The sequence below is a fragment of the Aethalodelphis obliquidens genome, unplaced genomic scaffold (assembly GCF_003676395.1).
Source record: "Aethalodelphis obliquidens isolate GAN/ISIS:26980383/991018 unplaced genomic scaffold, ASM367639v1 scaffold7, whole genome shotgun sequence".
NCBI classification, from domain to species: Eukaryota; Metazoa; Chordata; class Mammalia; order Artiodactyla; family Delphinidae; genus Aethalodelphis; species Aethalodelphis obliquidens.
The window spans coordinates 28,298,026-28,325,404 of NW_020837951.1; the positions used below are offsets into that span (position 1 = coordinate 28,298,026).

Genomic DNA, 27,379 nt, shown 5'->3' on the forward strand with positions numbered 1-27,379 from the left:
TGTCCTTTTTTTTTTTTTTGTGGTACGCGGGCCTCTCACTGTTGTGGCCTCTCCCGTTGCGGAGCACAGGCTCCGGACGCGCAGGCTCAGTGGCCATGGCTCACGGGCCTAGCCGCTCTGCGGCACGTGGGATCTTCCCAGTCCGGGGCACGAACCCGTGTCCCCTGCATTGGCAGGCGGACTCTCAACCACTGCGCCACCAGGGAAGCCCTTATGTCCTTTTTTTTTTTTTTAGTAACTAAAAGAGTACATTTGTTTTCCATAATATTGATTTGGTTTTTCAGACTGAGCTTAACAGTTTCTAATGTAAATTTTTATTTTATTTGCTTTTTAGGATCATTATATTTTTTCTTATCTCATGCAGTTTATTTTTATTTGTTTGTTTCTCAGCACAATTTTATTCCAGGCTCTTCTTTCATTTAATCATATCTTTCTTATTTCGTAAAGTTTATTTTGTTTCATAAATATTGAGAGAAAAGGAAGCACCTAATTCCTGATTTTCTTGATTTATTGCTTTAAAAGTTTTAAAGTGTATTTTCTCTACATTTAAAGTACTTTATTCTTTGTATTTTATGTTGCAGAATCATGTAATACACTATAAACTGTTAAGTGATTTGGGGGGGGGGTAATTTATTTACTTTACCTATTAGAAGTGTTTGACAGCCTAGTGCTTACACATATATAGGTGGTTATTTCTTGGACATCCTCACTATACGCTTTCATTACTCTTAGAGTCTTACTTTCATTTTTAGATGGATGGCTAATAAATTGATATAAATGTGTATGATCAGCTCAGATATGGCTGACTGGGAAACAAAATAGAGTCATGGATAATTGAAGCAGGAAGTTACACATTTATTCACTAGGCTTCTTCTGAGTTGAATCAATTTTCTTTACATAACTTCCTTTGTGTCCCAGCACCCAGGTCAGATACAAACTATGGTGGTTTCTAGTTTCTTAACAATGTTATCCACATAAACATTATTTTTAAAACATGAAGTATACTACATGACAATATATATACTTATCAATAATATGGATGAATTATTTGAATATAAAAAACACTCATAAATACCACTATCCTCTGTGATTTCATGTTTTGCACAATACCTTCCAAATCTTTTACGTAATCTTTCAAAATGTTATATAGGAAGAAAGAAAGTAAACATATGTAGTATTCTCCTAGAAGCAATCATAAATAAGGAAAAATGAACATTTGTGTTTCGACCAAGAAAGCCTTTCTAAGACGGCTGGGACCTAGAGAGTTGTGTTCCTCCCTCAGGATATAATTTTCTTTCTACCCAGAGGGCAGTGAGGCAGGTCAGTGGACCATGGCAAAATTGATTCAATATTGTCTAAACAGAGTTCAAAGTATACAGAAGCTATGCTATTCATTGTTGAACCTTAAATAACTAGATGTATGGAAAGCAGCAGAAAACTTGACATAAAACACTGCCTTGAATTCTTTTGTAAAAATAATTGAATGGCCTCAGAGACAAACTAATGTTCTATGTTTACAATAAGAGTGACATAAAAGAATATCACCAATGAGAGAAAAACAAGTGTGAACCAGTATTATATCATTCAATTGAGTCTTGTCATAGGCTAAAGTTGATTTGCCTTGTCTAGCTTGTGAGAAGTCTATACAACGATAGGTGGATTACAATATTTAATTGAGGATGCAAATAAGTAGAATGCATGATGGAATTTCTTCTTAAACTAATTAAATAGAAAGGTCACTTGCATATCTTGTAGATCAAAAAGAAACCTGCTGAAATAAAACCTTGAAACTTTATGATACTGACACAATGGAAAGGGAATTGCTAATATTATTTAGGAAAGAAAGACTGAAATAGAAGTGGTCCAAAGGCATTATTCTAGAAATAGGAGTGTGGGTGGGGAGGGGGGAGGACTAATTTTCTTTTTAATGTTTAGATATAAAATATAAATGGAGTTTCTTCTGCCCTGCACATCCATTTTTCTTATAATTTAGAATAAATAAAAAATAGTTGCAAGATGGCGGAGTAGAAGGACTTGCACTCACTCCCTCTTGCAAGAGCACCGGAATCACAGCTAACTGCTGAACAGTCATCTACAGGAAGACACTGGAACTCACCAAGAAAGATACTCCACATCCAAAGACAAAGGAGAAGCCACAATGAGATGGTAGGAGGGGCACAATCACAATAAAAAATCCCACAACTGCTTGGTGGGTGACTCACAAACTGGGGAACAGTTATACCACAGAAGTCCATCCAGTGGAGTGAAGGTTCTGAGCCCCATGTCAGCCTTCCCAACCTGCGGATCTGGCAATGGGAGGAGGAATTCCCAGAGAATCAGACTTTGAAGGCTAGTGGGATTTGATTGCAGGACTTCGACAAGACTGGGGGAAACAGAGACTCCACTCTTGAAGGACACACACAAAGTAGTGTGCTCATCAGGACCCAGGGGAAAGAGCAGTGACCCCATAAGAGACTGAACCAGACCTACCTGCTAGTGTTGCAGGGTCTCCTGCATAGGCAGGGGGCAGCTGTGGCTCACCACAGGGACAAGGACACTGGCAGCAGAAGTTCTGGGAAGTACTCCTTGGTGTGAGCCCTCCCGGTGTCCACCATTAGCCCCACCAAAGAGGCTGCAGGCTTCAGTGCTGGGTCACTTCAGGCCAAACAACCAACAGGAAGGGAACTCAGCTCCACCCAGCAGCAGATAAGCTGATTAAAGTTTTACTGAGCTCTGCACACCAGAGCAACATCCAACTCTACCCACCACCAGTCCCTCTCATCAGGAAGCTTGCACAAGCCTCTTAGATAGCCTCATCCACCAGAGGGCAGACAGCAGCAGCAAGAAGAACTACAATCCTGCACGAGCCTGTGGAACAAAAACTACATACACAGAAAGATAGACAAAATGAAAAGGCAGAGAACCATGTACCAGATAAAGGAACAAGATAAAACTCCAGAAAACCAACTAAATGAAGTGGAGATAGGCAACCTTCTAGAAAAAGAATTCAGAATAATGATAGTGAAAACGATCCAGGATCTCAGAAAAAGAATGGAGGCAAGGGCTTCCCTGGTGGCGCAGTGGTTGAGAGTCTGCCTGCCGATGCAGGGGACGCGGGTTCGTGCCCCGGACTGGGAAGATCCCACATGCCGCGGAGCGGCTGGGCCCATGAGCCATGGCCGCTGAGCCTCCACGTCTGGAGCCTGTGCTTCACAATGGGAGAGGCCACAACAGTGAGGGGCCCGCATACCGCAAAAAAAAAAAAAAACTAAAAAAGAATGGAGGCAAAGATTGAGAAGATGCAAGCAATGTTTAACAAAGACCTAGAAGATTTAAAGAACAAACACCTAGAAGAATTATAGAACAAACAGTTGTTCAGAGGTGAACAACACAATAATTGAAATGAAAAATACACTAGAAGGAATCAATAGCAGAATAACTGAGGCAGAAGAATGGATAAATGACCTGGAGACAGAATGGTGGAATTCACTGCTGCAGAACAGAATAAAGAAAAAAGAATGAAAAGAAATGAAGACAGCCTAAGAAACCTCTGGGACAACATGAAATGCAACAACATTCGCATTTTAGGGGTCCCAGAAGGAGAAGAGAGAGAGAGAAAGGACCTGAGAAAATATTTGAAGAGATTATAGTTGAAAACTTCCCTAACATAGGAAAGGAAATAGCCATCCAAGTCCAGGAAGTGCAGAGAGTCCCAGGCAGGAAAAACCCAAGGACAAACACGCCGAGACACATAGTAATCAAATTGACAAAAATTAAAGAAAAAGAAAAATTATTAAAAGCAACAAAGGAAAAACACCAAATAACATACAAGGGAACTCCCATAAGGTTAACAGCTGATTACTCAGCAGAAACTCTACAAGCCAGAAGGGAGTGGCATGATATACTTAAAGTGATGAAAGGGAAGAACCTACAACCAAAATTACTCTACCCGGTAAGGATCTCATTCAGATTCGACAGAGAAATCAAAAGCTTTAGAGACAAGCAAAAGCTAAGAGAATTCAGCACCAACAAACCAGCTCTACAACAAATGCTAAAGGAACTTCTCTAAATGTGGAACACAGGAGAAGAAAAGGACCTACAAAAACAAACCCAAAACAATTAAGAAAGTGGTAATAGGAACATACATATCTATAATAACCTTAAATGTGAATGGATTAAATGCTCCAACCAAAAGACAAAGGCTCACTGAATGGATACAAAAACAAGAGCCATGTATATGCTGTCTACAAGAGACCCATTTCAGACCTAGGGACACATACAGACTGAAAGTGAGGGGATGGAAAAAGATATTCCATGCAAATGGAAATCAAAAGAAAGCTGGAGTAGCAATACTCATATCAGATAAAATAACTTTAAAATAAAGAATGTTACAAGAGACAAGGAAGGACACTACATAATGATCAAGGGATTAATATGAGAAGAAGATATAACAGTTATATATGCACCCAACATAGGAGCACCTCAATACACAAGGCAAATGCTAACAGCTATAAAAGAGGAAATCAACAGTAACACAATAATAGTGGGGGACTTTAACACCTCACTCACACCAATGGACAGATCATTCAGACAGAAAATTAAGGAAACACAAGCTTTAACTGACACAATAGACCAGATAGTTTTAATTGATATTTATAGGACATTCCATCTGAAAAAAGCAGATTTCACTTTCTTCTCAAGTGCACATGGAACATTCTCCAGAATAGATCACATTTTGGGTCACAAATCAAGCCTTGGTAGATTTAAGAAAACTGAAATCATATCAAGCATTTTTTCTGACCACAACACTATGAGATTAGAAATAAATTACAGGGAAGAAACTGTAAAAAATGCAAACACATGGAGGCTAAACAGTACATGACTAAATAACCAAGAGATCACTGAAGAAATCAAAGAGGAAATAAAAAAATACCTAGAGACAAATGACAATGAAAACACGATGATCCAAAACCTATGGGATGCAGCAAAAGCAGTTCTAAGAGGGAGGTTTACAGCTATACAGTCCTACTTCAAGAAACAAGAAAAATCTCAAATAAATAATCTAACCTTACAACTAAAGGAACTAGAGAAAGAAGAACAAACAACATCCAAAGTTGATAGAAGGAAAGAAATCATAAAGATCAGAGAAGAAATAAATGAAATAGAAACAAAGAAAACAATAGCAAAGATCAATACAACTAAAACCTCGTTCTTTGAGAAGATAAACAAAATTGATGAACTTTTAGCCAGACTCATCAAGAAAAAGAGGGAGAGGATTCAAATCAATAAAATTAGAAATGAAAAAGGAGAAGTTACAACAGACACCGCAGAAATACAAAACATCCTAAGAGACTACTACAAGCAACTCTACGTCAATAAAATGTACAACCTGGAAGAAATGGACAAATTCTTAGAAACGTATAACCTTCCAAGGCTGAGCCAGGAAGAAATAGAAAATATGAACAGACCAATCACAAGTAATGACATTGAAACTGTGATTAAAAATCTTCCAACAAACAAAAGTCCAGGACTAGATGGCTTCACAGGTGAATTCTATCAAACATTTAGAGAAGAGCTAACACCCATCCTTCTCAAACTCTTCCAAAAAATGGCAGAGGAAGGAACACTCCCAAACTCATTCTACAAGGCCACCATCACACTGACACCAGTACCAGACAGAGATACTACAAAAAAGAAAATTACAGACCAATATCACTGATGAATATAGATGCAAAAATCCTCAACAAAATACTAGCAAACAGAATCCAACAACACATTAAAAGGATCATACACCATGATCAAGTGGGGTTTATCCCAAAGATAAATGCAAGGATTCTTCAATATGCACAAATCAATCAATGTGATACACCATATAAACAAATTGAAGAAGAAAAACCATATGATCATCTCAATAGATGCAGAAAAAGCTTTTGACAAAATTCAACACCCATTTATGATAAAAACTCTCCAGAAAGTGGGCATAGAGGGAACCTACCTCAAATGCCATATATGACAAACCCACAACAAACGTCATTCTCAATGGTGAAAAACTGAAAGTATTTCCTCTAAGATCAGGAACAAGACAAGGATGTCCACTCTTGCCACTGTTATTCATCATAGTTTTGGAAGTCCTAGCCACGGCAATCAGAGAAGAAAAAGAAATAAAAGGAATATAAATTGGAAAAGAAGAAGTAAAATTGTCACTGTTTGCAGATGACATGATACTATACATAGAAAATCCTAAATACACCACCAGAAAACTACTAGAGCTAATCAATGAATTTGGTAAATTTGCATGATACAAAATTAATGCAAGATTTCTCTTGCATTCCTATACCTTAACAACAGAAGATCAGAAAGAGAAATTAAGGAAACAATCCCATTCACGATTGCAACAAAAAGAATAAAATACCAAGGAATAAACCTACCTAAGGAAGCAAAGGACCTGTACTCAGAAAACTGTAATATACTCATGAAAGAAATAAAAGATGACACAAACAGATGAAGAGATATACCATGTTCTTGGATTGGAAGAATCAATATTGTGAAAATGACTATACTACCCAAAGCAATCTACAGATTCAATGCAATCCCTGTCAGATTACCAAAGGCATTTTTTACAGAACTAGAACAAAAAATCTTAAAATTTGTATGGAGACACGAAAGACCCCAAATAGCCAAAGAATTCTTGAGGGGAAAAAATGGAGGTGGACGAATCAGGCTCCCTACTTCAGACTATACTACAAAGCTACAGTAATCAAGACAATATGGTATAGGCACAGAAACAGAAATATAGATCAATGGAACATGATAGAAAGCCCAGAGATAAACCCACACACTTATGGTCAACTAATCTATGACAAAGGAGGCAAGGATATACAATGGAGAAGAGACAGTCTCTTCAATAGTGGTGCTGGGAAAACTGGACAGCTACATGTAAAAGAATGAAATTAGAACACTCCCTAACACCACACAGAAAAATAAACTCAAAATGGATTAAAGACCTAAATGTAAGACCAGACACTATAAAACTCTTAGAGGAAAAGATAGGAAGAACACTCTTTGTCATAAATCACAGCAAGATCTTTTTGACTCACCTCCTAGAGTAATGGAAATAAAAACAAAAGTGAACAAATGGGACCTAATGAAACTTAAAAGCTTTTGCGCAGCAAAGGAAAGCATAAACAAGAGGAAAAGACAACCCTCAGAATGGGAGAAAATATTTGCAAATGAATCAATGGACAAAGGATTAATCTCCAAAATATATAAACAGCTCCTTCAACTCAATACTAAAAAAACAAAAAACCCAATCAAAAAGTGGGTAGAAGACCTAAATAGACATTTCTCCAAAGAAGACATACAGATGGCCAAGAGGCACGTGAAGAGATGCTCAACATCACTAATTATTAGAGAAATGCAAATCAAAACTACAATGAGGTATCACCTCCCATCGGTTAAACATCTGAAAATCTACAAACAACAAATGCTGGAGAGGGTGTGGAGAAAAGGGAACCCTCTTGCTCTGTTGGTGGGAATGTAAATTGATACAGCCACTGTGGAGAACAGTATGGAGGTTCCTTAAAACACTAAAAATAGAACTACCATATGACCCAGCAATCCCACTACTGGGCATATACCCTGAGAAAACCATAATTCATAAAGACACATGCAGTCCAATGTTCACTGCAGCACTATTTACAATAGCCAAGTCATGGAAGCAACCTAAATATCCATTGGCAGACAAATGGATAAAGAAGATGTGGTACATATATACAATAGAATATTACTCAGCCATAAAAAGGAATGAAATTTGGTCATTTGCAGATATGTGGATGGACCTAGAGACTGTCATACAGAGTGAAGTAAGTCAGAAAGAGAAAAACAAATATCATACATTAAGGCATATATGTGGAATCTAGAAAAATGGTACAGATGAATCAGTTTGCAAGGCAGAAATAGAGACACAGATGTGGAGGACAAACGTATGGACACCAAGAGGGGCAAGCTGGGGGTGGGGAGGTGGTGGTGGGATGAATTGGGAGATTGGGATTGACATATATACACTAATATGTATAAAATAGATAACTAATAACCTGCTGTATAAAAATAAAATTCAAAAAACACATAAAGAATAGTTAAAATAAGTTTAATGATGTAATTTAAAGTTTGAAAATGAGAGAATATCCAAGTGTAATTCTAAAAGTCCTGCACTACTGTTAGTACTTTCTAATTTTGTTTCATATGCGTGTAGAATGGAAAAGCTCTATGTGGTTTGGGGCATTTTTTGCTTTCTTGGGAAATGGCAAATAGCAGAAGTGTTCAACATATAACTTACCCCACCATGTTTTCTAAGAAAAGTGATCTACGAACTGATGCCTCTCCCTCTCCAAATAATTGCTGCCTTCTCACTGTATTTTCTGAGTCATACCAACCAAAAAGATGGTGCGGGTTTTAATAAGCTCACTTTGAAACATTTTAATATTAAATAATATATACATGCTGTAAGAAAACACCAGTTGAAATGGAGTGCTTTCAGGTGCAAACAGGAATTTCTATTAAGAATGATAATTTGGGTGAGAAACTAAAACTAGAACTAAAATATCTCTGAGCATGTGTTCACAGGAAAAAAAAATGTAAAAACATGAAGACTGCTAATTGCGATTTCAGTGGAATCTGTCACAACCTGCACAAGGATAAAACAGGTCTTTGCACCAGCACGTTAATTTCTTGTGGTCACCTGAAAGATTCAGTGCTAAGTTCCTCCATTGTGGTAGTTGCTACGTTTATAAACTTAATGTGTGACAAGCCTTTTTATCTGGATTATTTGATAATGTTCCCTGTGACATGTTGGAGAACATCATTGCTTTAAGAGATTCTGCAATAACTAGATTAGTTGGCATTATTCTCCCAAAGTTTGGATGTTCTTTTAGAGAAAGAAAGCATTTATGAGTCGAATTCCTCATTAGAATATTTTTACTTAAAAATATTTTTACTTAAAAATATTCTAAAGGTCCAAATTTCCTTCCCAGACAAGCAGAGGATGCAAGGCTTAGCCTGGGCTGTAGTTCTAGAGACAGCCTGGACCTGGAAGTGAGGTAGGAACAGGGCTTTGGGGAAAAAAAAAGATAGTATTGGGGAAAAAATGTCCTGTAGAAATATTGGCAAAGGATCTACCTACAAGAGCATGCCATTAAACATCAAAAGGCCAGGAAAAAGTGGGAGAATCAGGTTTGTCAGCAAGACTTGAGCGGATAGGTTCAGGAGGGAAGAAAAGGAGTTGCCTGAGGCAGGCGTGAAAGGATGAGAGGCTCCTGAAAGTGACTTGTTGATTCTGATGCTCTGTTACCCAGACTCTCTCTAAGGCTAAAGAACCTAAGCGTAACCTTATTTCCATCCCGGGTTACTGAGTTAGGTTTATTGTCATTGTCTGTAGTTTAGACAGAGCAGGAGGCACCAAAAAGTGTAGTCTATTTAATGTGCCTGGAGTTAAAAAGTTAGTAAATTGACAATTTTCACACCATGAATTCAAGTTTGAATTTATCAGACTTCCAGTTTAGTTAGAGACGGTGCCTTTGTAATAAAAAGCAAATCAGAAGGCCTAGATAGCTTTAGGTGTGGTTCCTTTTCCAATAATTTTGCCTAAAATGCAGGAACATCTTTTACCTGCCTTTATAGTATTTTTTTCCCATTCAGGAACATTTTAATTATGTCTCTGGTTATTGCTCTTGTTAGAATTGTGCTAAATTTTCTAATTTCTAAATGGGGCTACAGCCACATTTGAAAAATTTTTGTCCGTTTTCCTTTTATATTTTTGGAGGGAGTTTCAGTTTTATTCTCCCGATATCTGATTAGATTTTCTAGCATCAATTTTCCATTCAAATTAATTTGTTAAGAGGACAGTTGAAAGTCAAATAGACTTTTCTCAATCCAGTCCTAGACTGCCTTTCCAGCTTTTTTAAAAATTGAGGTGAAACTGACATATAACATTACATTAGTTTCAGGTATACAATATGTCAATATTTGTATATATTGCAAAATGATCACAGTAAGCCTAGTTAACATCCATTGCCATAGGTATAAAAATTTTTTATGAGAACCTTTAAGATCTCTCATCAAATTTCAAATTACAATATAGTATTAACTATAACCACCATGCTATACGTTACATCCCCATTATTTATTTTATAAATGAAAGTTTTTACCTTTCGACCCTCTTCACCCATTTCGCCCATCCCCCACCCCTGGCAACCACCAATCTGTTCTCTGTGAGTTTAGGGTTTTTTTGTTTTGTTTTAGATTCCACATGTAAGTGAGATCATATGGTATTTGTCTTTCTTTGTCTCACTTATTTCACTTAGTATAATGTCCTCAGAGTCCATCCATGTTGTTGCAAATGGCAAGATATCCTTCTTTTTCATGGTTGAATAATATTCCTGTGTGTGTGTGTGTGTGTGTGTGTGTGTGTGTGTATCACATTTTCTTTATCCATTCATCCATCAATGGACACTTAGGTTGTTTCCATACCTTGTCTCCATATGCTAGTGGGAATAGGGTTTAACATGTTTTCTGTACCTTATGTGTTTCAAGAAAGGGCAAACATGTACCATTGTCTAATTTAATTTTTCTATCATCCTATCAGTTTGATATTATCAATTTCACATTATGAAAGAGGCATAATAAATAGGTTGCATTACATTTGACATTTTTACAGGACTTTGTGAAATTAAAAATTAGAGCCAAAATGGGAGAGCTATTCCAGCTAGCTTTCCTTAGTCCCAAAATAACAGGCAGGAAGGGTGTTCTGAAGCTGTCACCTTTCAGGAAGGTGGAGAAACTCTATCCTACATAAAGTATAGTGGAACAGAGATGTGAAATACTAGTAAAAATGCTGTGAAAAGAACCTTGCCTTTGTTAGAGAATAATGATCCTCTATACAAATTATGTAAGTATATCTTTGATATACTATAGTGCAATCTTTTTCAAGCTGCAATTTGAGGATCTCTGGGGAGCAATCTCAGGATACATTTTCAGGTCTGTAATGCCGTCAGTTAAATTTTTGTGCTTTTAATTTTGGTAAGTTTAAAAATACATATTTGGGGCTCATCTCAACAGCTTGCATATTAAGCATTGCATGGTGATTTCATTTATACTTCTATAAACAATCTCTTTAGCATGAAGTAGAGGTATTTTAATAGGCTATGAAATAAAAGAACCGAGGTGTTCTTAATCTGTACACCCAGCAGGTGATGAGAAAATGACATTATAGCGTGCCGTACAAGGTCTTATAGTGAAGAGTGAGAAAAGTGGTGGGAAAATGATTCATTACAAGATTCACATTAACATGCTGCTCTTCAGAGTCTCGCTCTAAGCATTAACTGTTTCACCTTTACCTGCATAATTAGATGTTATTGAGCTAAACTTTGTTTTTGTGGTGGTTTGTATTTTTTGTTATTTTACAGTTTTATGAGAATGGAAGGCAAAAGGAGTTCATTTCGAAGTTATACATATTTAAGTAAATCTTGTGTGTAAAGGTTTTTTTCCTTTAAATACTTTTTACATTTTAAAATAATATTTTAGAAACAGTTGTGTAGTTGAAAGATCATGAACCTTGGCGTCAGACATATTCAAATTCTGATTTTGCTGCACCTTAACTGAGGAGGTAAATTAACTTCTCTTAGCCTCTGTTTTCTCATCTATGAGAATGATCACAGCAACTTTGTTGTTAAAGTCAGGTAACAGGTGAAACTACATGCAATGTATGCTTGTCTTCTTCCTTTCTTTTCTCTCTTTATCCTGAATCTACATTTTGCCTTCTCACGTTTTCAATAGCAACCCACCAGGGAAGAGCGTAGGCCGTGGACTGGCAGCACAGTGCAGTTTTGGTTCATGTAGCCCTGGTGGAAATTACTTGAGAGAGGCAGTGGAAGATAAAGCTAATGTATTGGAGTTATTTATAAAAGTAAATTATTCATGCTCTTTCTGGTCCCCAAAAGCAGGGGTAGTCAGGGTATGTTTAACACCTGCCTCCTTATGCTGAGCTGGAAGCACTCTCAGGATAAGAGTATTTTTTAGATTTTTCTTTTTCTTTTCTTCAAATTAACATCTGCTGTGGATTTTTAATCCTAAGTAATTAACAATGAAGCAAACTTCTATACCTAAGTTACTAAGGGATTTAAAATTATGTCTTTGATTAAAGTTGATGTGAAATAAAAACCTTTCAACTTTGGAATACAATAGTTTAGACAATTTATATACTTTTCACACCTACAAAAATATCAGTAGAATAGGAAATAACAGATAATAACATATAAAAGGGCTGATACCATCAATTCTTTTAATTCTTTGCAGGAAAAAATCTCTAGCATGAAATCCTGGCTTATAAAATTTTACTGCGACACTTCATTTTGCAAGCATGGTTACGTGACAAAATCCTACTAATAACTTTTCAGAGTGAATATGGGTTCATCTATCTCATTCTAGTTAGTTTGATAATCCATACAGTGTGCTAATGGTCTATTCCATCTTTAACTTTTTTGATTCCTTATACTCATTTACTAAGCAAATAATCTTTGAGATCAAGGCACTACTAGGTTACGAGCTCTACAGAGATGCACTCAGCAGTTTATAATCTACTAGAAGAACTAAGACATGTTCAGTTACTACAACTTTGGACTATTTTTTGATGCCATTTGAAGGGGATGGGAATAGAGAAGTATCCATAGAAGTGGCGACTTTTGAGCAGAATCTTGTGGGTACACTGTCGGGAGGATGGTACAGAGTAACTTCCATGTGGAGAGAAGAGCATGCGCAAAAACGTAGAGATAGAGAAGAAAGCTGTGTTCAGGAGGGGCAACTGTTGCAGATTGGGTGGGGTAGGGCTCCTTCATAAAGACAGTTTAAGATAGGCTGTGATTAGAGGGCTTAGAATGCCAAAATGTCTAAATAGGGCAGCAGTGTGCACTAGGACCAATATGCAGAATGGAGCAAGAGTGAGCCTTGAGATTTAAAAGAACTTTAGATGCTTAATGACCATCAGGTAACAGAGCTCATCCTATAACCCGGGTAAGTGGTAAAGGATAATACGTGAAGCCTCAGGCCATTGAAGAAAACTCTGGTCCTTAACTGGTGGCAAGAAAAGGGACCGTTTATGCCTACCATTCTGTCACACCTTTAGGGATCAGTAGCCATACTATCTCACTAAACCCTTAGGACTAATCTGCAATCTTTGTTCTCTACAATAGATTTAAATATATCACTCCTTGCTCCCACCCATGCATGACATGTGACATAAGAATCTCACCTATGCAAAATAATGTGAATGTTCTCTCAGCTCCAGGTACAAAGCAAGGAGTATACCTTACAGTTTGTTATATCATAATGGCTAGGAGTATGGCTCTTCAGCTAGACAGTCTGAGTTTAAATCCTGCCTCCACCCCTTTCTACTTATACAACTTATTCAAGTTTCCTGTCTAGAGTTGAGAATAAATACATAGTTGGGAAGGGGAGGAGTATTAGATAATGTAGATATTCTTTCTTGATACTAACAACAAAATGCAACAAGTGACAGCTTCTTAAGCCAGTTGCTATGTGGAATCTGAAACTGTATCAAAAGTTCTCCTACCAGGCTTCCCTGGTGGTGCAGTGGTTGAGAGTCCGCCTGCCGATGCTGGGGACACAGGTTCGTGCCCCGGTCCGGGAAGATCCCACATGCCGCGGAGCGGCTAGGCCCATGAGCCACGGCCGCTGAGCCTGCGCATCCGGATCCTGTGCTCCGCAACGGGAGAGGCCACAACAGTGAGAGGCCCGCGTGGCACAAAAAAAAAAAAAAAAGTTCTCCTACCTTCTAACACTAGAATCACTGGTCTTTCCTGTAATTAGAATGGCTATTTTACCCATCCACGATTTTGTAACATCACACATTGGTCACTGGAAAATACCATTCACTGAGTTATGCAGATCTTCAAAATGTTAACACATTTCATAATATCTAAAAAAAAATCCCATGTGTTAATTTTTTTTTTTTTTGCGGTACGCGGGCCTCTCACTGTTGTGGCCTCTCCCGCTGCGGAGCACAGGCTCCGGACGCGCAGGCTCAGCGGCCATGGCTCACGGGCCCAGCCGCTCCGCGGCACGTGGGATCTTCCCGGACCGGGGCACGAACCCGTGTTCCCTGAATCGGCAGGTGGACTCTCAACCACTGCGCCACCAGGGAAGCCCCCATGTGTTAATATTACTACCAGTGTTATCAGAAGTCTTTAGTATTGAGAAGATGTCAAGTCCACAATGAGGAATACAAGGTTGCCAAAATTCTAATTTTCATTTGAGAGCTACAATTTTATTATTTGCAACAAAAATGTCAGGTTCTTATGACAGGCTCTCTTTGTTCATTTTTGACAAATGTCTACCAAATACCATAGACTTAATAACTATAGTTTGTGTTAGTCTATCTGTTCAAGTACAAATGGAATTCCATGAAAAGGGTTACTTCAGCCCCCAACTGAAATAACTGCATTTCTGAAAAAAAAATCATGTTTTGATATGTGCTTTATACATAATTCTCATTTTATCACTCACGTTATTGAAGACATGTACTCCAGATGTTGAGATGTAACTTTTACAGCTTCATTAAATATACTCAAGTGAAACTGCCATTTTTAAAAAATTCAAATAAATGGCAGTGAAGAATGCAATCAGTACTACTTGTACAGTGTGTGGCACTGCCTTGATTTATGCCAAGTGACAGCAGTTTTACCTACCATTGCTTTTGCACCATTCATGCAAATATCCAATGTTAGTTATAAGTTCTTTATACATCTTGTACTCAATTCTGTCAACTCTGTACACTGAAAATAATTTTTCCTAGTCTGTGGTCTTTTTGTTATCTTTTGAAGAGATTTTCAATTCAATTTTAATGTTCCATTTGTCTTTTTTTTTTTTTATGGTTTGTTTTTTGTCCTAGGAAATCTTTGCCTAATCTAAGGCCACCAAAATGGTCTTCTAGAAGTGTTTTAACTACTTTTGGGTCTATGACTCATTTTTAGTTACTCTTCCTGTATGTTTCTTTTTCCAAATAAATATGTCAGTACCATCTTTTGAAAAACTTGAAAATGGCTTAACTTTTATAGATGTTGTTAGATTTGGCTTGCTAATATTTTCAGGATTTTTGTTCCTATGTTCATGAGGACCACTGTCCTGTTATTTTCTTGTTTTGTAATGTCTTTGTCAAGTTCTAGTATCAGACAACACTGGCCTCATAAAATAAGTTGGAAGTATTCCCTCCCCCTCTACTTTCTGAAAAACTTTGTATAATTATGCTTGGTGTTATTTCTTCGTTGAATGGAAAAATTTATAAGAGGAACTAAATGGGATTGGAGTTTTCTTTGTGGGAAGATATTTCATAATAATTTCAGTTGTATTCATAGATGTGAGGCTATTCAGGTTTTGTCTCTTCTTGTGTCAGTTTTGGTGAGTTTTATTTTCCTAATTGTTCTATCTTGTCTTAAGCTGTCAAATTTACTGGCATAAAAATGGTCATAATTTTGCATCCTTTTAAGTAAGGTAAGATCCACAGTGTCAACTCTTCCTTCATTCCTGATATTTGTGATTTGTAATTTCTCTGGTTTACCTGATTGGTCTAATTAGAGATCTACTGATTTTGTTGCTCTTTTGAGAAACAGATGTTGGTTTCATTGATTTTCTCCATTGTTCTTCTGTCTTATACATGGTTGATTTTTACACTTTATTATTTCTATTTATTTAATTTGGGTTTATTCTTATCTAGAAAAAAGATTAACAGAACTTTAGACCACTGAATTTGTATCTTTTTAAATTTTCTAATAGAAGTTCTTAAATCTATCATTTTCTAACAATTTTTTTAAAAATTGAAATGATACAAAGTATGAGCCCTGACCATAACAAAATTAAACTAGAAATCAGTAAAATAAAGCTCCCTGGAAAATCTCTAAGTATTTGGATGTTAAGAAAAACACTCCAAAAAAAATTCAATAGTCAAAATGTAAATTAGAAAATCTTTGAAGACAATATAATTGACAAATCTCCAGCAAGACTGACAAAGATAAAAAGAGAAAAGACACAAATTACCATTATCAGGAATAAAACAAGGGATATCAATTTAGAACTTGTAGACATCAGAAGGATAATGAGGAAATGCCATAACCTCTATACACTAATTTGATAGTTTAGATGAAACAATTCCTAAAAAATACAAGTCACCCAATATGAAATAGATAATTTAAACAGCCCAATAACTATTAAAGAAACTGTACTCATTTTACCACCCCCCTCCCCAATCTCTAGGCCCAGATGGTTTCGCAGGAAAATTCTACAAAATAAAGAATTCACACCAATTCTATACAACCCTCCAGAAAACAAAAGAGGAAACATTTCCAAATTCATTTTATAAAGCTAGCATTACCCTGAAACCAAAAAGTAGAAGAAAAAAACCCCCAAAAAACCCTACAGAACAATGCCCCTCATGAATATTCACAAAAATCATGATCAAACTATTAGCAAACAGAATCCAGCAACAGCTAAAAAGAAATATACATCATGACCTAGTGGGGTTTATTCCAAGGATACAAGGCTTGTTTAATATTCAAAAATTAAGCAATGTAAATTTATAACATTAACAGGTGTAAAGAAGAAGTCATCTGGTCATATCAATGCAGAAAAAGCATTTGAGAAAATTCAACACCCATCCATGACAAAATTATGATCAAACTTGGAATAGAAGGGAACTTCTTTAACTTGATAAAGAGTATCTACCAAAGGCCTAGAGCTAACATTATATCCAGTGGTGAAAGATTGAATGCTCCTAATTTGGGGGAAAAGGCAAATATGCCAGCTCTCATCACTCTTATTTGCAAATGACATGACTGTGGGAGTATTGGCCTGTTAGATTACTCCACCATATGGAAGAGGGATTCTCAAGTCTTTGCTTTTGCATTTGCTGTTAGCATACGTGAAATACCAAAACAAAAATACAAGGAATCCTTTCTTCAAATGTTGGTGGTTCTTCCTAAAGATAATTTTCACATGTTGTGCATACTAGTCATCCAGACCTCTTTTAAATTTACTATGTACAATAAATGCAGATGTTTGAGCTGTCAGAGAGGTAGTGTATAATAGGTTCTGGAGACCAACTACTAAGATTTGTATCTTGGCTCTGCTATTCACTATCTGTATGAACACTGTGGGCAAGTTTCTTAACTTCTCTGCTCAATTCAATTTCGTCAGTTATATAGTGCTGATGACAACAGTTACTTACCTCACTGGATTATTACTAGGATTACTAGGATTAAGTGTGAAAAGGTGTGCAAATGAAAATAGTGTCTGATGTATAGAAAAAGCTCAATAAATATTAGTTACTCATATTATTGCAGATGTTTGAAACAAATGTTCCCATTCCCCTTAATGTGTTCCCTCTAATCAAAGAATAATGACATTACAAAAATTTAATGTTTGGGGATTTCCATTAGAAAGCAAACAAACAAATAGAAAATTTGTTAGCAGAGGAAACAAAATTAGTACATATGCAAAATATTCAATCCCACAAGTTACTTATAAAATGATAATTCAAATAGCAATTAAATATTTTATAACTAGTAAATTAGAAATATTAACAGCCAGGTCTGACTAGGTTTTAGTCAACAGGCATACTGTATTGGTGACAGTGTGAACTGATGTAATTCTTCTTGGCAAATGATTTGCAAAACATTTGAAAAGAAATATACTTACGTCTGTTGCATGTGACACTGGACTTCCTGTAACTCAGCATTTTCAGCTTTGTCTCCTTCTCCTCCCACAGTGGACAGAACTAATTCCATATTCAGTCTTTCCAATGTGCCCCACAGTATCAGTTACCTGGGTGTTATCTGACATGCTCAGATATGATATGAGGATGAAGGATGAGAAGTATTAAACCCAGGCCAGGAAGTATGAGCGTACATTAGGAAAAGGATACCACAAAGGAACTGAGACTCAAGTATTAAGAAATGTGGGGCCAAAATAACATACCCAAGATCAGATTAGATCGTGTCAGAACTTTCAAGATTTGGAGTTCAGAACACATGGTTCTAGGGACATATTAAGAGATACTAAGAACCATATATAGTATTCTTACAGTGTTTATTAGCGCCATCTTTTGAAATCTTAAAGGAAATTCATGGTTTTAAGCTGGAAAGCAGTGGACACTAAGAAATATAATAATCATCAAATTTTGAGTCCTTTTGGTAGAACAGATGGATCTATTTATTTATATATATTGGCTCCTATATTCTCACTCACCAAGATTGTTATTGATTGGATTATTGAAAATATTAGGAAATATTGAAAATATTAGGAGACTTCAGATAAACTTGCAACAGAGAGCAGCATGCAACATACCTTTCTCCCAAGCTTTTATTAAAATACTCATAAAGATTTTTAAAAAGACAAGACTGCACAGACCAATTACTAAGCATACAGAAACATGATATTCAAACGTCATTAAAATGACAGAAATCTTTTAAGATCTGCTTCCCATCTGAGTCTAAATCAAGGATCTGGCATTGTCCTCAAGGAACTAACCACAAATAACTCAGTGCATGCCTAATAGCTTTCTTTGTGTTCCCTTTGTTGGTCCAGCTACTTGCTTTATAATTCTTCCTTACCTGAATGACATTATTAGCAATAGAAAACACACAAATATTACCGTAGGAATTAGCTAATTATTAAAAGCTGATTATCAGCTATATTTATCCTATAATTTAATTTCATCTGTTTCTTTGTAGTTTTGCTTTTACATACAAAACATACCACCAAATATGTATCTCTGGCTTCCTAATATATAAAAGACTTGTGTAAGAAAAAACATTTGATGACATACATAAAATCACAATCACAGTAATTGGACCACAGTTTACACTAATTCAGAACAGAGGAATTTATGCTCATTTATAAGTGATTATATAAAGGAAGAGAAAATGGGTTAGGTAACAAAATGATTAAATTTTTTATATGAAAAAATTACATGAATCCCAAGTTCTTAAAAAGTTTATGTTTAAAAAACAAGTCAAGGTGAAAGAATAAATTTGTACTTTTAACTTCCGTATGTGATCATTTGGGTCCTTTTGCCTTGGATTTGGTTTCCTTTGGAACTTTTCCATTTTGACACTGAGTAAATCTGGCTACTGTAGAAACACCATCCACAAACTTGGTTTTGAAAAGGACGTTTGCATTGTTGAACATACCTTCCTTTAGGGACACCACAATGAACTTAAGGGAGAAAGAAAAACAGCATAAAGTACTTTTTGCAGTATCCTTGAAGAAGTTCACTCTTTTTATACTGAGGTTAAGAATCATTTGGAGATACTTTGTTATTACTTTAAATGCTTGGCTCCATGCATATGCACATCCTCAAATGCAAGTGACAAATAGTTATTATTAGGCACCTCAATGAATTCTTTCCATATGCAGTTTTAGGAGTCTCTTAATTTTACTCTGAATACTTCATTACCCAAGTTACTATCTTCTGCTGGTTGGCTGCTTGTTGCTATCTTCTCCAGTTAGTATCACTGTCTTGTTGCTAGCTCTAAATGCCACTGTTAGCTGCTAAAAAAACTGCCACAATAAATACACAGTCTATGATAACTATGGTAAGTGAAGCCCCCCAGAATTGTTCAATGCATTATCTATATAATCATATTTAGTAGCCTTAGTTCCTGCAGCAACAGTTCAATAAAAACAAACTGTTTTTAGCTTCAAGGGTTTTTTAAATCACTTTCTAGGAGGAATGAAGAGTACCCCATCAAGTGCCACATGATTTTCTGATATATTTTTCAGGTGTATCCTTGAAACAGTCTTGTTTTGATTGTGTATCTTCTGGCAGCTAGCTAGAGAAAATAATTACCCTAAAAAATTCCAAATTACAAAAAAATTAGATTCTCCCTCATGTTACAACCTATAATTTATAATTCCAGGCTCTTTTCTTTAATAAGAGACAAAACCCTCTTTTCTTCTATACCCATTTGAATAGAAATATATTTAAAGAGATACATAACACCTTAGTATTCCTCAATCCTGAATATCTTATTTATACTGACCATTACTAAAAAGTAGTTTTAGAAAACAAACTAGAACTATTCTGAGACTTTTTTTGGTTCTTACCTGAGAATGTGTGAAATGAGTACGTAGCATCTGTCCAATATTCTGAGTATGAGAAAGATCCAAGGCTGCATCTACCTCATCCAGGATGTAAATTGGGGCAGGTTTGAAGAGGAGCATGGACAGTATTAATGACAAAGCCACTAAAGACCTAAGAAAAGAAGGCCGAAAGAAAAGCTGTCAGAACTTGATTTTACCACTTTTTACCAAAGCACTGAAGCAAATCTGCTGTCCTGTTACTATTATGAATAGTGCCAATTTAGCTGAAAGATAGTTATAGAAAAAAGAATCTTAAGTTTCAAACTTGAAAACTTTTGTTTCGTTAAAATGTTTTCTACTTTAGCTTTCCATTTTTCCCTCTCTTCAACAAGTTTTATTTTGAATAAAACAGGTATATGTTCTTCTTTCCTGTCAGATAATTAGGATGTTATATTTGGCACCTAAGCTTAAGAAAAGATCATATTAGTGTTAATAGTTTTCTCTTTCTCTCCCTAAAACTCTTTTTCAGTTCTTTTCTATATCCCCTTTAACTACAGCTGTTTTTGTTCTAGTCTGGAATGAAGAAATATAACAATTCTTATATTTTTCTTAAATATTTCATTAAAAAGCCTTGTTTATTGTAATACAAATGTTTAGAATTATTTAAAAATAGTATTAAAATTACAGTAACATCTGTAGCACACTTAATTCTGTAACTTCAAATATCTCCTGACATGCAGCACTGGAGTAAATAGTCTAATGCTTACTGTATTCCAATAGGGTATTTATTAAGAAACATGTAAGTGGGGAAAAAAAATTGTGTGTATAAGTAGAGGGGGTCTAGGAAGGTGAAACCAAAATTTCTAGCAAAGGAAATGAATGAAACAGTACAATAAAAACCAAACAAATTGATCTTTACTGCTATAGAGGGTAGCGAGGGTAGCTGAGGTCACTCAAGAAACCTAAAATTACTTTTCAGTGTCTTTCTCTGTACCAAATATTTAAGGCACTGAGCTTAAAAACAACTCATCAACACTTAAACTACTATGCTGGATTATGGTATAATCCATAATAATCTGAAAATAAGTTTATATCATCTTAATTATGGAAATAATTTTTAGGTTCCAGTAAGAAAATAAGCATACATTCTCTATTTTCCTCAAAAAATTTTCTAGGACTTTGGCAAAAACAATGAAAGATGCTGTGATCTAAACTGTGGAATTCAACTTTGATTGACAGGCAGCAGAAGCTGTCTTTTTTGACTTAAAATATTTTGGAATTTTATCAGTAATGAAAAATAAAGAGTGGACTTCTATTCATAAAAATGACAAAAGATTTCATAAGAGAAATTAACAGGTCTTAGTATTTTCTACATCCATAAAAGAAGAGTTACATGATGGCATAGAGCACATGAGAACAATTCAAGAACTGTGGACTGTACATCCTGCAGGGGAAAAAATACAAAATTAATAAACATCTTCAATTATATTGATATTCACAATTTTCTCTCAGAAGGTTTTAATTATTTGGCTCTCTGCAGTTAAGAAGTTAGGCCAAATGACCTTCTAAGTTTCTCTCGATATACTGATTGTCTGAATCACTGCATAACACAAGGCTGGGAGAAACTTCCCTGAAGCCCAGAACATGCTATTTCCAGTACTCTTCTTTCATTTATGCAGATCCAAGTTTCCATTTGGTATCATTTTCCTTTCACCAGAGAACTTCCTTGAACTTGTACAGTTCTGCTGGAATCAAATTCTTCCACCTTTTGTTTTTTTGAAAAAATATATTGCCTTCAATATGAAGAATATTTCTACTAGATACAGAATTCTAGGTTGACACATTTTTCTTTTAGCACTTTATAGATGTTGTTCCAGACTTCTGGCTTGCATAGTTTTTTGTTTTGTTTTTTTTTAACATCTTTATTGGAGTATAATTGCTCTACAATGGTGTGTTAGTTTCTGCTTTATAATGGCTTGCATAGTTTTTAACAAGAAGGCTAAAGTCATTCTTCTTTGTTCCTTGGCACTTAATATGCCTTTTTACCTCTGACTGCTTTTAAGAATTTTCTCCTAATCACTGGTTTTCAGCAACTTTATATGACATGCCTTGCTGTGTTACTGTATGTGTAGGAAGCGAGTGTATGCGTTTATCTTACCTGGGGTTCACAGAAATCAAGTATGTGGGTTTACAGAAGTCATCAAATCTGGAAAATCTGGGTCCATTATTTTTTTTGTTTTTTTCTGTTTTCCTCTCCCTTTGAAACTCCATTTACATGTATGTTAGATCTCTCAATATTGTCCCACAGGTCACTGACGCTCTTTTTGTTTTTACAGTTTCATGTTTCTAAGCTTGACTTGAATAGATTCTATTGATATGTCTTCAAATTGAATCATCTTTCTTTTACTCTGTCGAATCCGTTGTTACTCTTATGCAGTAAACTTTTCCTTTCAGGTATATTTTTTATCTCTAGAAGTTCCACTGGATTCTTCGTTGATAGCTTCCATGTCTCTCATCACATTCTTTTTTTCTTGTAAATAGTTAATTAACTCTTTAACCTCCTTGTCTTCTAGTTTCATCACCTGTCATTTCTGGGTCTGTTTTTCCTCTAGGTTATGAATCATATTTTCTCGATTTCTGTCTAGAATCATATTTTCTCGATTTCTGTCTAGTAATTTTTATTAGATGCTGAACACTGTGATTATGTTGTTTACAGTCTCAACGTTGTTGTCTGTCTTTAAAGCATGTTGGGCCTGCAATGAACCTTTGCTAAGGGGTGTCTAAAATAGCCTTCACTTTAGGGGTAGTGCAAATGTAATGCTAATGTATAGCTCTCTGGGGCTTCCCCAAATTCTAATCTGTTTCCTTCATTTTTTAGTAAGACTACTGGACTTTGTGTGGGTTTCCCTCCCTGCATCTGCAGTCAAAAAATTGATCCTAGGGAGAAAGCTAGGGTAAACAGTGGACTCAGCATTTTTGTTTCATTTCTCTCAGGTATCTCCTGGGTTATCCATTTTCCAATGTCTGAAAGTAATTGTTTCTCATGTATTTTGTCTAGTTTTCTAGTTGCTAATCCTTATTTCTACTTTGTTGCCTACTATGTTAATCAAATGTCCTAACTAAAATTTGTAGTCTCACATATTAGGCTCCTTAAATTCTACATGCAAAGATAGCAAAGCAAATCTGAAATAAAATTGGGAGGCAATGAGATGTTGGACTATAATAAAGTAAGAGGATTATTGCAAAGGGATTACTCACTCACCTCTGACCACCACTAAGTTCAGTTAGGTTTTCTTTCCAAGTATTTCCTAAGGCAACCTTAAACTCCAGACCATCCAATACATTTTGCCCTTCTGGTGGTGCAAGCATAGCATTAGCACCGGGCAAAAGAGTGGAAAAAATAGATCCAAAGTCCTTGTTCACCTGGATAAAAAAAAGATAAAATATCAGAGAAGGTTTTCCAAGAAGAATCAAATGATGTGTATATATGCAAACCAGCAGGAGCATTTTGTTGTCTGTTACCCTAGCTCTGAGGTTGGCAAGTTATGGTCCATGTGACAAATCTGGCCATGCCCATTCACTTATGTATTGTCTGTGGCTGCCAGCAATATAGTCTAGTGGTTGCAACACAGACTACATGGCTCTGAAATACTTATCTGTCCCTTTACAGAAAGAGTTTACTGAGCTTTGCTCTAACTTCCAGGGGAAACTAGAGGCTATACCTCTAACTCTACCATGAGGTTTTGATACAACAAAAGGCCATGGTTGCCGGAATCCTCAGAGACACACAACTGGATAATATAGGAGATTGAACTTTCAGCTGGAGAAGAAAAACAAAAACTCTTTTTGGCATAAAATGTTCTCTTAAAAAATTTGTTTTCCGTTGACTGGTATGGTAAGGCCTATGGTTATCAGCTAACTTTAAGAAGCCTAAGATCAGGGTGAAGTCTAGGAGAAAAAGGGGCATGAAATCAAACCAGATCTGTTAAAGGTGTTCAGTGGTTCTTTTCTATGCTTCTTCTCAAAGCCAAAGAAGTTAAGGTATCAAGGGACAGGAACAGGATTGAGCCCCAAAAGAAAAAGGCTAAAGAAGCTATTTGGCCTATTCCCATAAAGGCTCAGCAAAAGATTACACAGAGATTTAGGACCAATATTCTAGACTGTAACTGAGTAATTTTTGTGCATACACACTTGATCAATGCCTTGAGAATTCAGACATCTGTCTTCAAAGACATGACTAATAATCTTAGAGAGTTCAGCAGACAAAATTGAGAATGTATACATGCACGCACACATGTGCACACACACACGAGGATTTGACATCCATGTTCTCTAGGGAAATCTCCACCTTCAAGTATAAAATTCAAGTGCAAATAGACTTTTTATGAATATTTGTAGTAATAAGGAAATCTCCTAGACATAAACAGTCTCCTAAATATAAATTTACTAAGGAACACATATCTTAAGAACAACTGTACACATGCTAATATCCTACACAGAAAAAGTAGATTCTAGTTTTATCTGGGATAGATTTCCAGAGCTAGGCAAGGTTCATCACAATGAGGAGAGGACTGCTGTCTTTTCTAGGAGAATGACAGAAGATAGCATTGTATTTATAAACACCTTTTCTTTTAAAAAAAATTTTTTGACCAGGCAGGAGAGAGGCAGCTCAAAACTAAGACTACTAAATGCTACTAAATTCCAAAGATGACCATGGATCCTGGATCCCATGTGGAAATTCCTCCAAAAGGGAAAAGACAAACTTTCAGTTAATGGGTAGAGAAGAATATAGATAGGAAATAAACTGAATTTTGAAATTCCAATAAGGCTAGAAGGAAACAAAAAAGCAAAAAACACAACCAGTGCCTAAAATACTCTGGCTTTGTCAATCAACTATACTTGAAGCCATAAGGAAATAATGTAATGCGATAATAATAGTACCTACTTCATTAGGTTACTTTGAGAATTAAGTGGGAAAATTAATAGGAGAATAGTGCCTGACATATATCATAAGCACTCAATAAATTTACTTGCTTTGGGAGAACTTTAGAGACTGGGGAAAAATCAGTTTAAAAGATAAATTTGTACTCACACTAAATCCAGGAACCATGGGGAAAACAAAAGACAGAATCTCTCAGATCTAGTGTTAAATCCACATATTGTGCAAGAATAATGGGGCCAACTTTTTGCAAGCATTTTTGAAAAGACAAATACTACAGGGAGACTGAACACTGAAAATAAGTTGTAGAGCAGGAAAAACAATGCAATTGAAAGACACAATTGTTCTGCCATTACCAAAAATAAAGTTCCTGAAGAATTAAAAAGAGAAAAAGAGGTAAGGTGCCAGTTAAATCCCCGAGGCTCAGGCCTGTTAAAGTACCAAACAGCATAGTAACTATGGAATCTTTTTTGAGGAGGAGTCTTTTTCTATGGTAGGTATAGGAAAACTTCACAGAAGAGGCTAAGGAATTATCCTAAAGGAGATAAATCTATGCAGCCAGGGAAGTAGAAATAATAGTAAAGAACCTTGAAATCTGCCAAAGTTGTCATAAAATGAAACAAAAATGGTAATTGGGATTCTGTTGCAGATGAATCCTGGAAATGAATACTGAACTTCCTTGGTTATTACCCAGTTCTACTTCTTAAAAAGCAACAAAAGGCAATTTTAACTTTAGTTCTAATTAGGAAAAGAGAATTCCACTTTTTCTACCTTTTGACTGTTATATTAGGCTATTTCACCTTTCTAAGCTTGTTTCCTCATTTGTAAAATAGAGATAATAATTATCAAAGTTATGGAATTAAGATAATTCATGTAAAATGACAGAACTGCTCTTAACTATAATTATATAAAATTAGTATTACTTTATAATTATGTAATTATTAATCTAACATGTATAAAAATCCTTTGCTAAAAATCTAAGAATGCCTAATACTTATGAATTCTGAAATGCAATTAATTTATAAGTGGTAAGGAATACACAATCTTGCTATAGAAACATTTTTAGAACTAATATTTGACCTCTGTGAGTCTGGGCAAGAGAAACTGAAGAGCTAAGAACTCAAGGAGTCCTTTGGAGAGGTTTTCCAACAGTTAGAGAGAGCTTCCCCAATGTGAAACAGATAATGCTTCCAGTTTTAAGCAGAGGATGAGTGGGACTATAGCAGATATTTGGAAGAAGCCTTAGATACTGTCCAATATTAGAACCTATGATCTCATAAGAAGGGAAGAGGGTAAACAGTAACCCAGACCCGGCAAACGATGTAAGAAGGAAACATGTAGAAATCCAGAAAATTAGAAATTTAATATAGCTTAGGAACCAGAGAAGTAGACTATGAGAGCATGATGGAATGACACAACTTATCTGTGCAAATCAGTAGTAAAGTCCAAAAGGACAAAAATGCTTTAAAAAGCCTACAAGGTTTTAATTAAGGTCTGAGCTGTGCCTCAAACGAAAATTAGCTATTTCAAATTCATCTTAGAGTACAACCCTATTAACTTTATCTTTCATCCTTTCCTCATACAGAATAAATTATACAATTTTTGGTTCAAATACCTTTTGCCAAGCAATATTTAGGGCTTGGTTTTTCTTCTGGTCAAGGTCTTCTATAGTTGCAAGGATTTTGGATTTGTCATTTTCTACAATTCTCTTCTTCTTCATCAAGTCATTATACTAGTAAGATAAAAGGCATACTTAATTGGGAAAACACAAAATTTTCTTTATATTCTAGAATTCAGTCAAGAATAAAGAGATTTCATTATTCTTATATGCAATATATACAACTCCTATTTACCAAAAAGATATACTACATTGAATTATAATGTAAGCCAAATTAAGGAAAGTAAATATATCATCTATATGTAAAATTCAATTACTATAACTGAGAATTTATAGGACAAGCTGTTGAAATATTTTGACTCCACTAGGATTCCCTTATCTTCCTAGCAGCCAAGGCAAAAAGGAAAATTTGTCATATGTAAACTCAAAAGTAGCCCTGCATGCTTAAGAAGCAAGGTCAGTCTTAGCAGTGACACAAATAAAATTTTAATTCTTCACCATGGTGTATAAAGTCCTACATAAATTGGATCTTATTTATCTCTGAATTTCTGGCATCACACTCCTCCCCAGGCTTCAGCCATATGGTCACTTTTTTTCAGTTTCGTGAACATAATAAGCTCACTGTAGCCTTATGGACCCTGCACTGTTCTTCCTCTATTTCTGACATAACAGGTGCCTCA

General features: G+C 35.7%; 2 protein-coding genes across 4 annotated transcripts in view; one reads left to right on the top strand and one right to left on the bottom strand.

Annotated features, from left to right (window-relative positions):
- The window catches only part of LOC113619869 (olfactory receptor 13C3-like), a 344,039-nt gene that overhangs the window by 287,201 nt on the left and 29,459 nt on the right, over positions 1 to 27,379 (top strand).
- SMC2 (structural maintenance of chromosomes 2) overlaps positions 18,133 to 27,379 on the bottom strand; it is a 51,763-nt gene continuing 42,516 nt past the window's right edge. For 2 of the 3 annotated variants that reach the window (XM_027105334.1, XM_027105332.1), the window contains 4 exons: positions 26,697 to 26,813; positions 23,405 to 23,565; positions 20,167 to 20,314; positions 18,133 to 19,275 (listed from right to left, as the gene is read on the bottom strand). In XM_027105334.1, coding sequence (XP_026961135.1) covers positions 19,117 to 19,275; positions 20,167 to 20,314; positions 23,405 to 23,565; positions 26,697 to 26,813 — 585 coding nt within the window. In that variant the 3' untranslated portion in view covers positions 18,133 to 19,116. The other variant, XM_027105333.1, reaches the window with a different exon arrangement.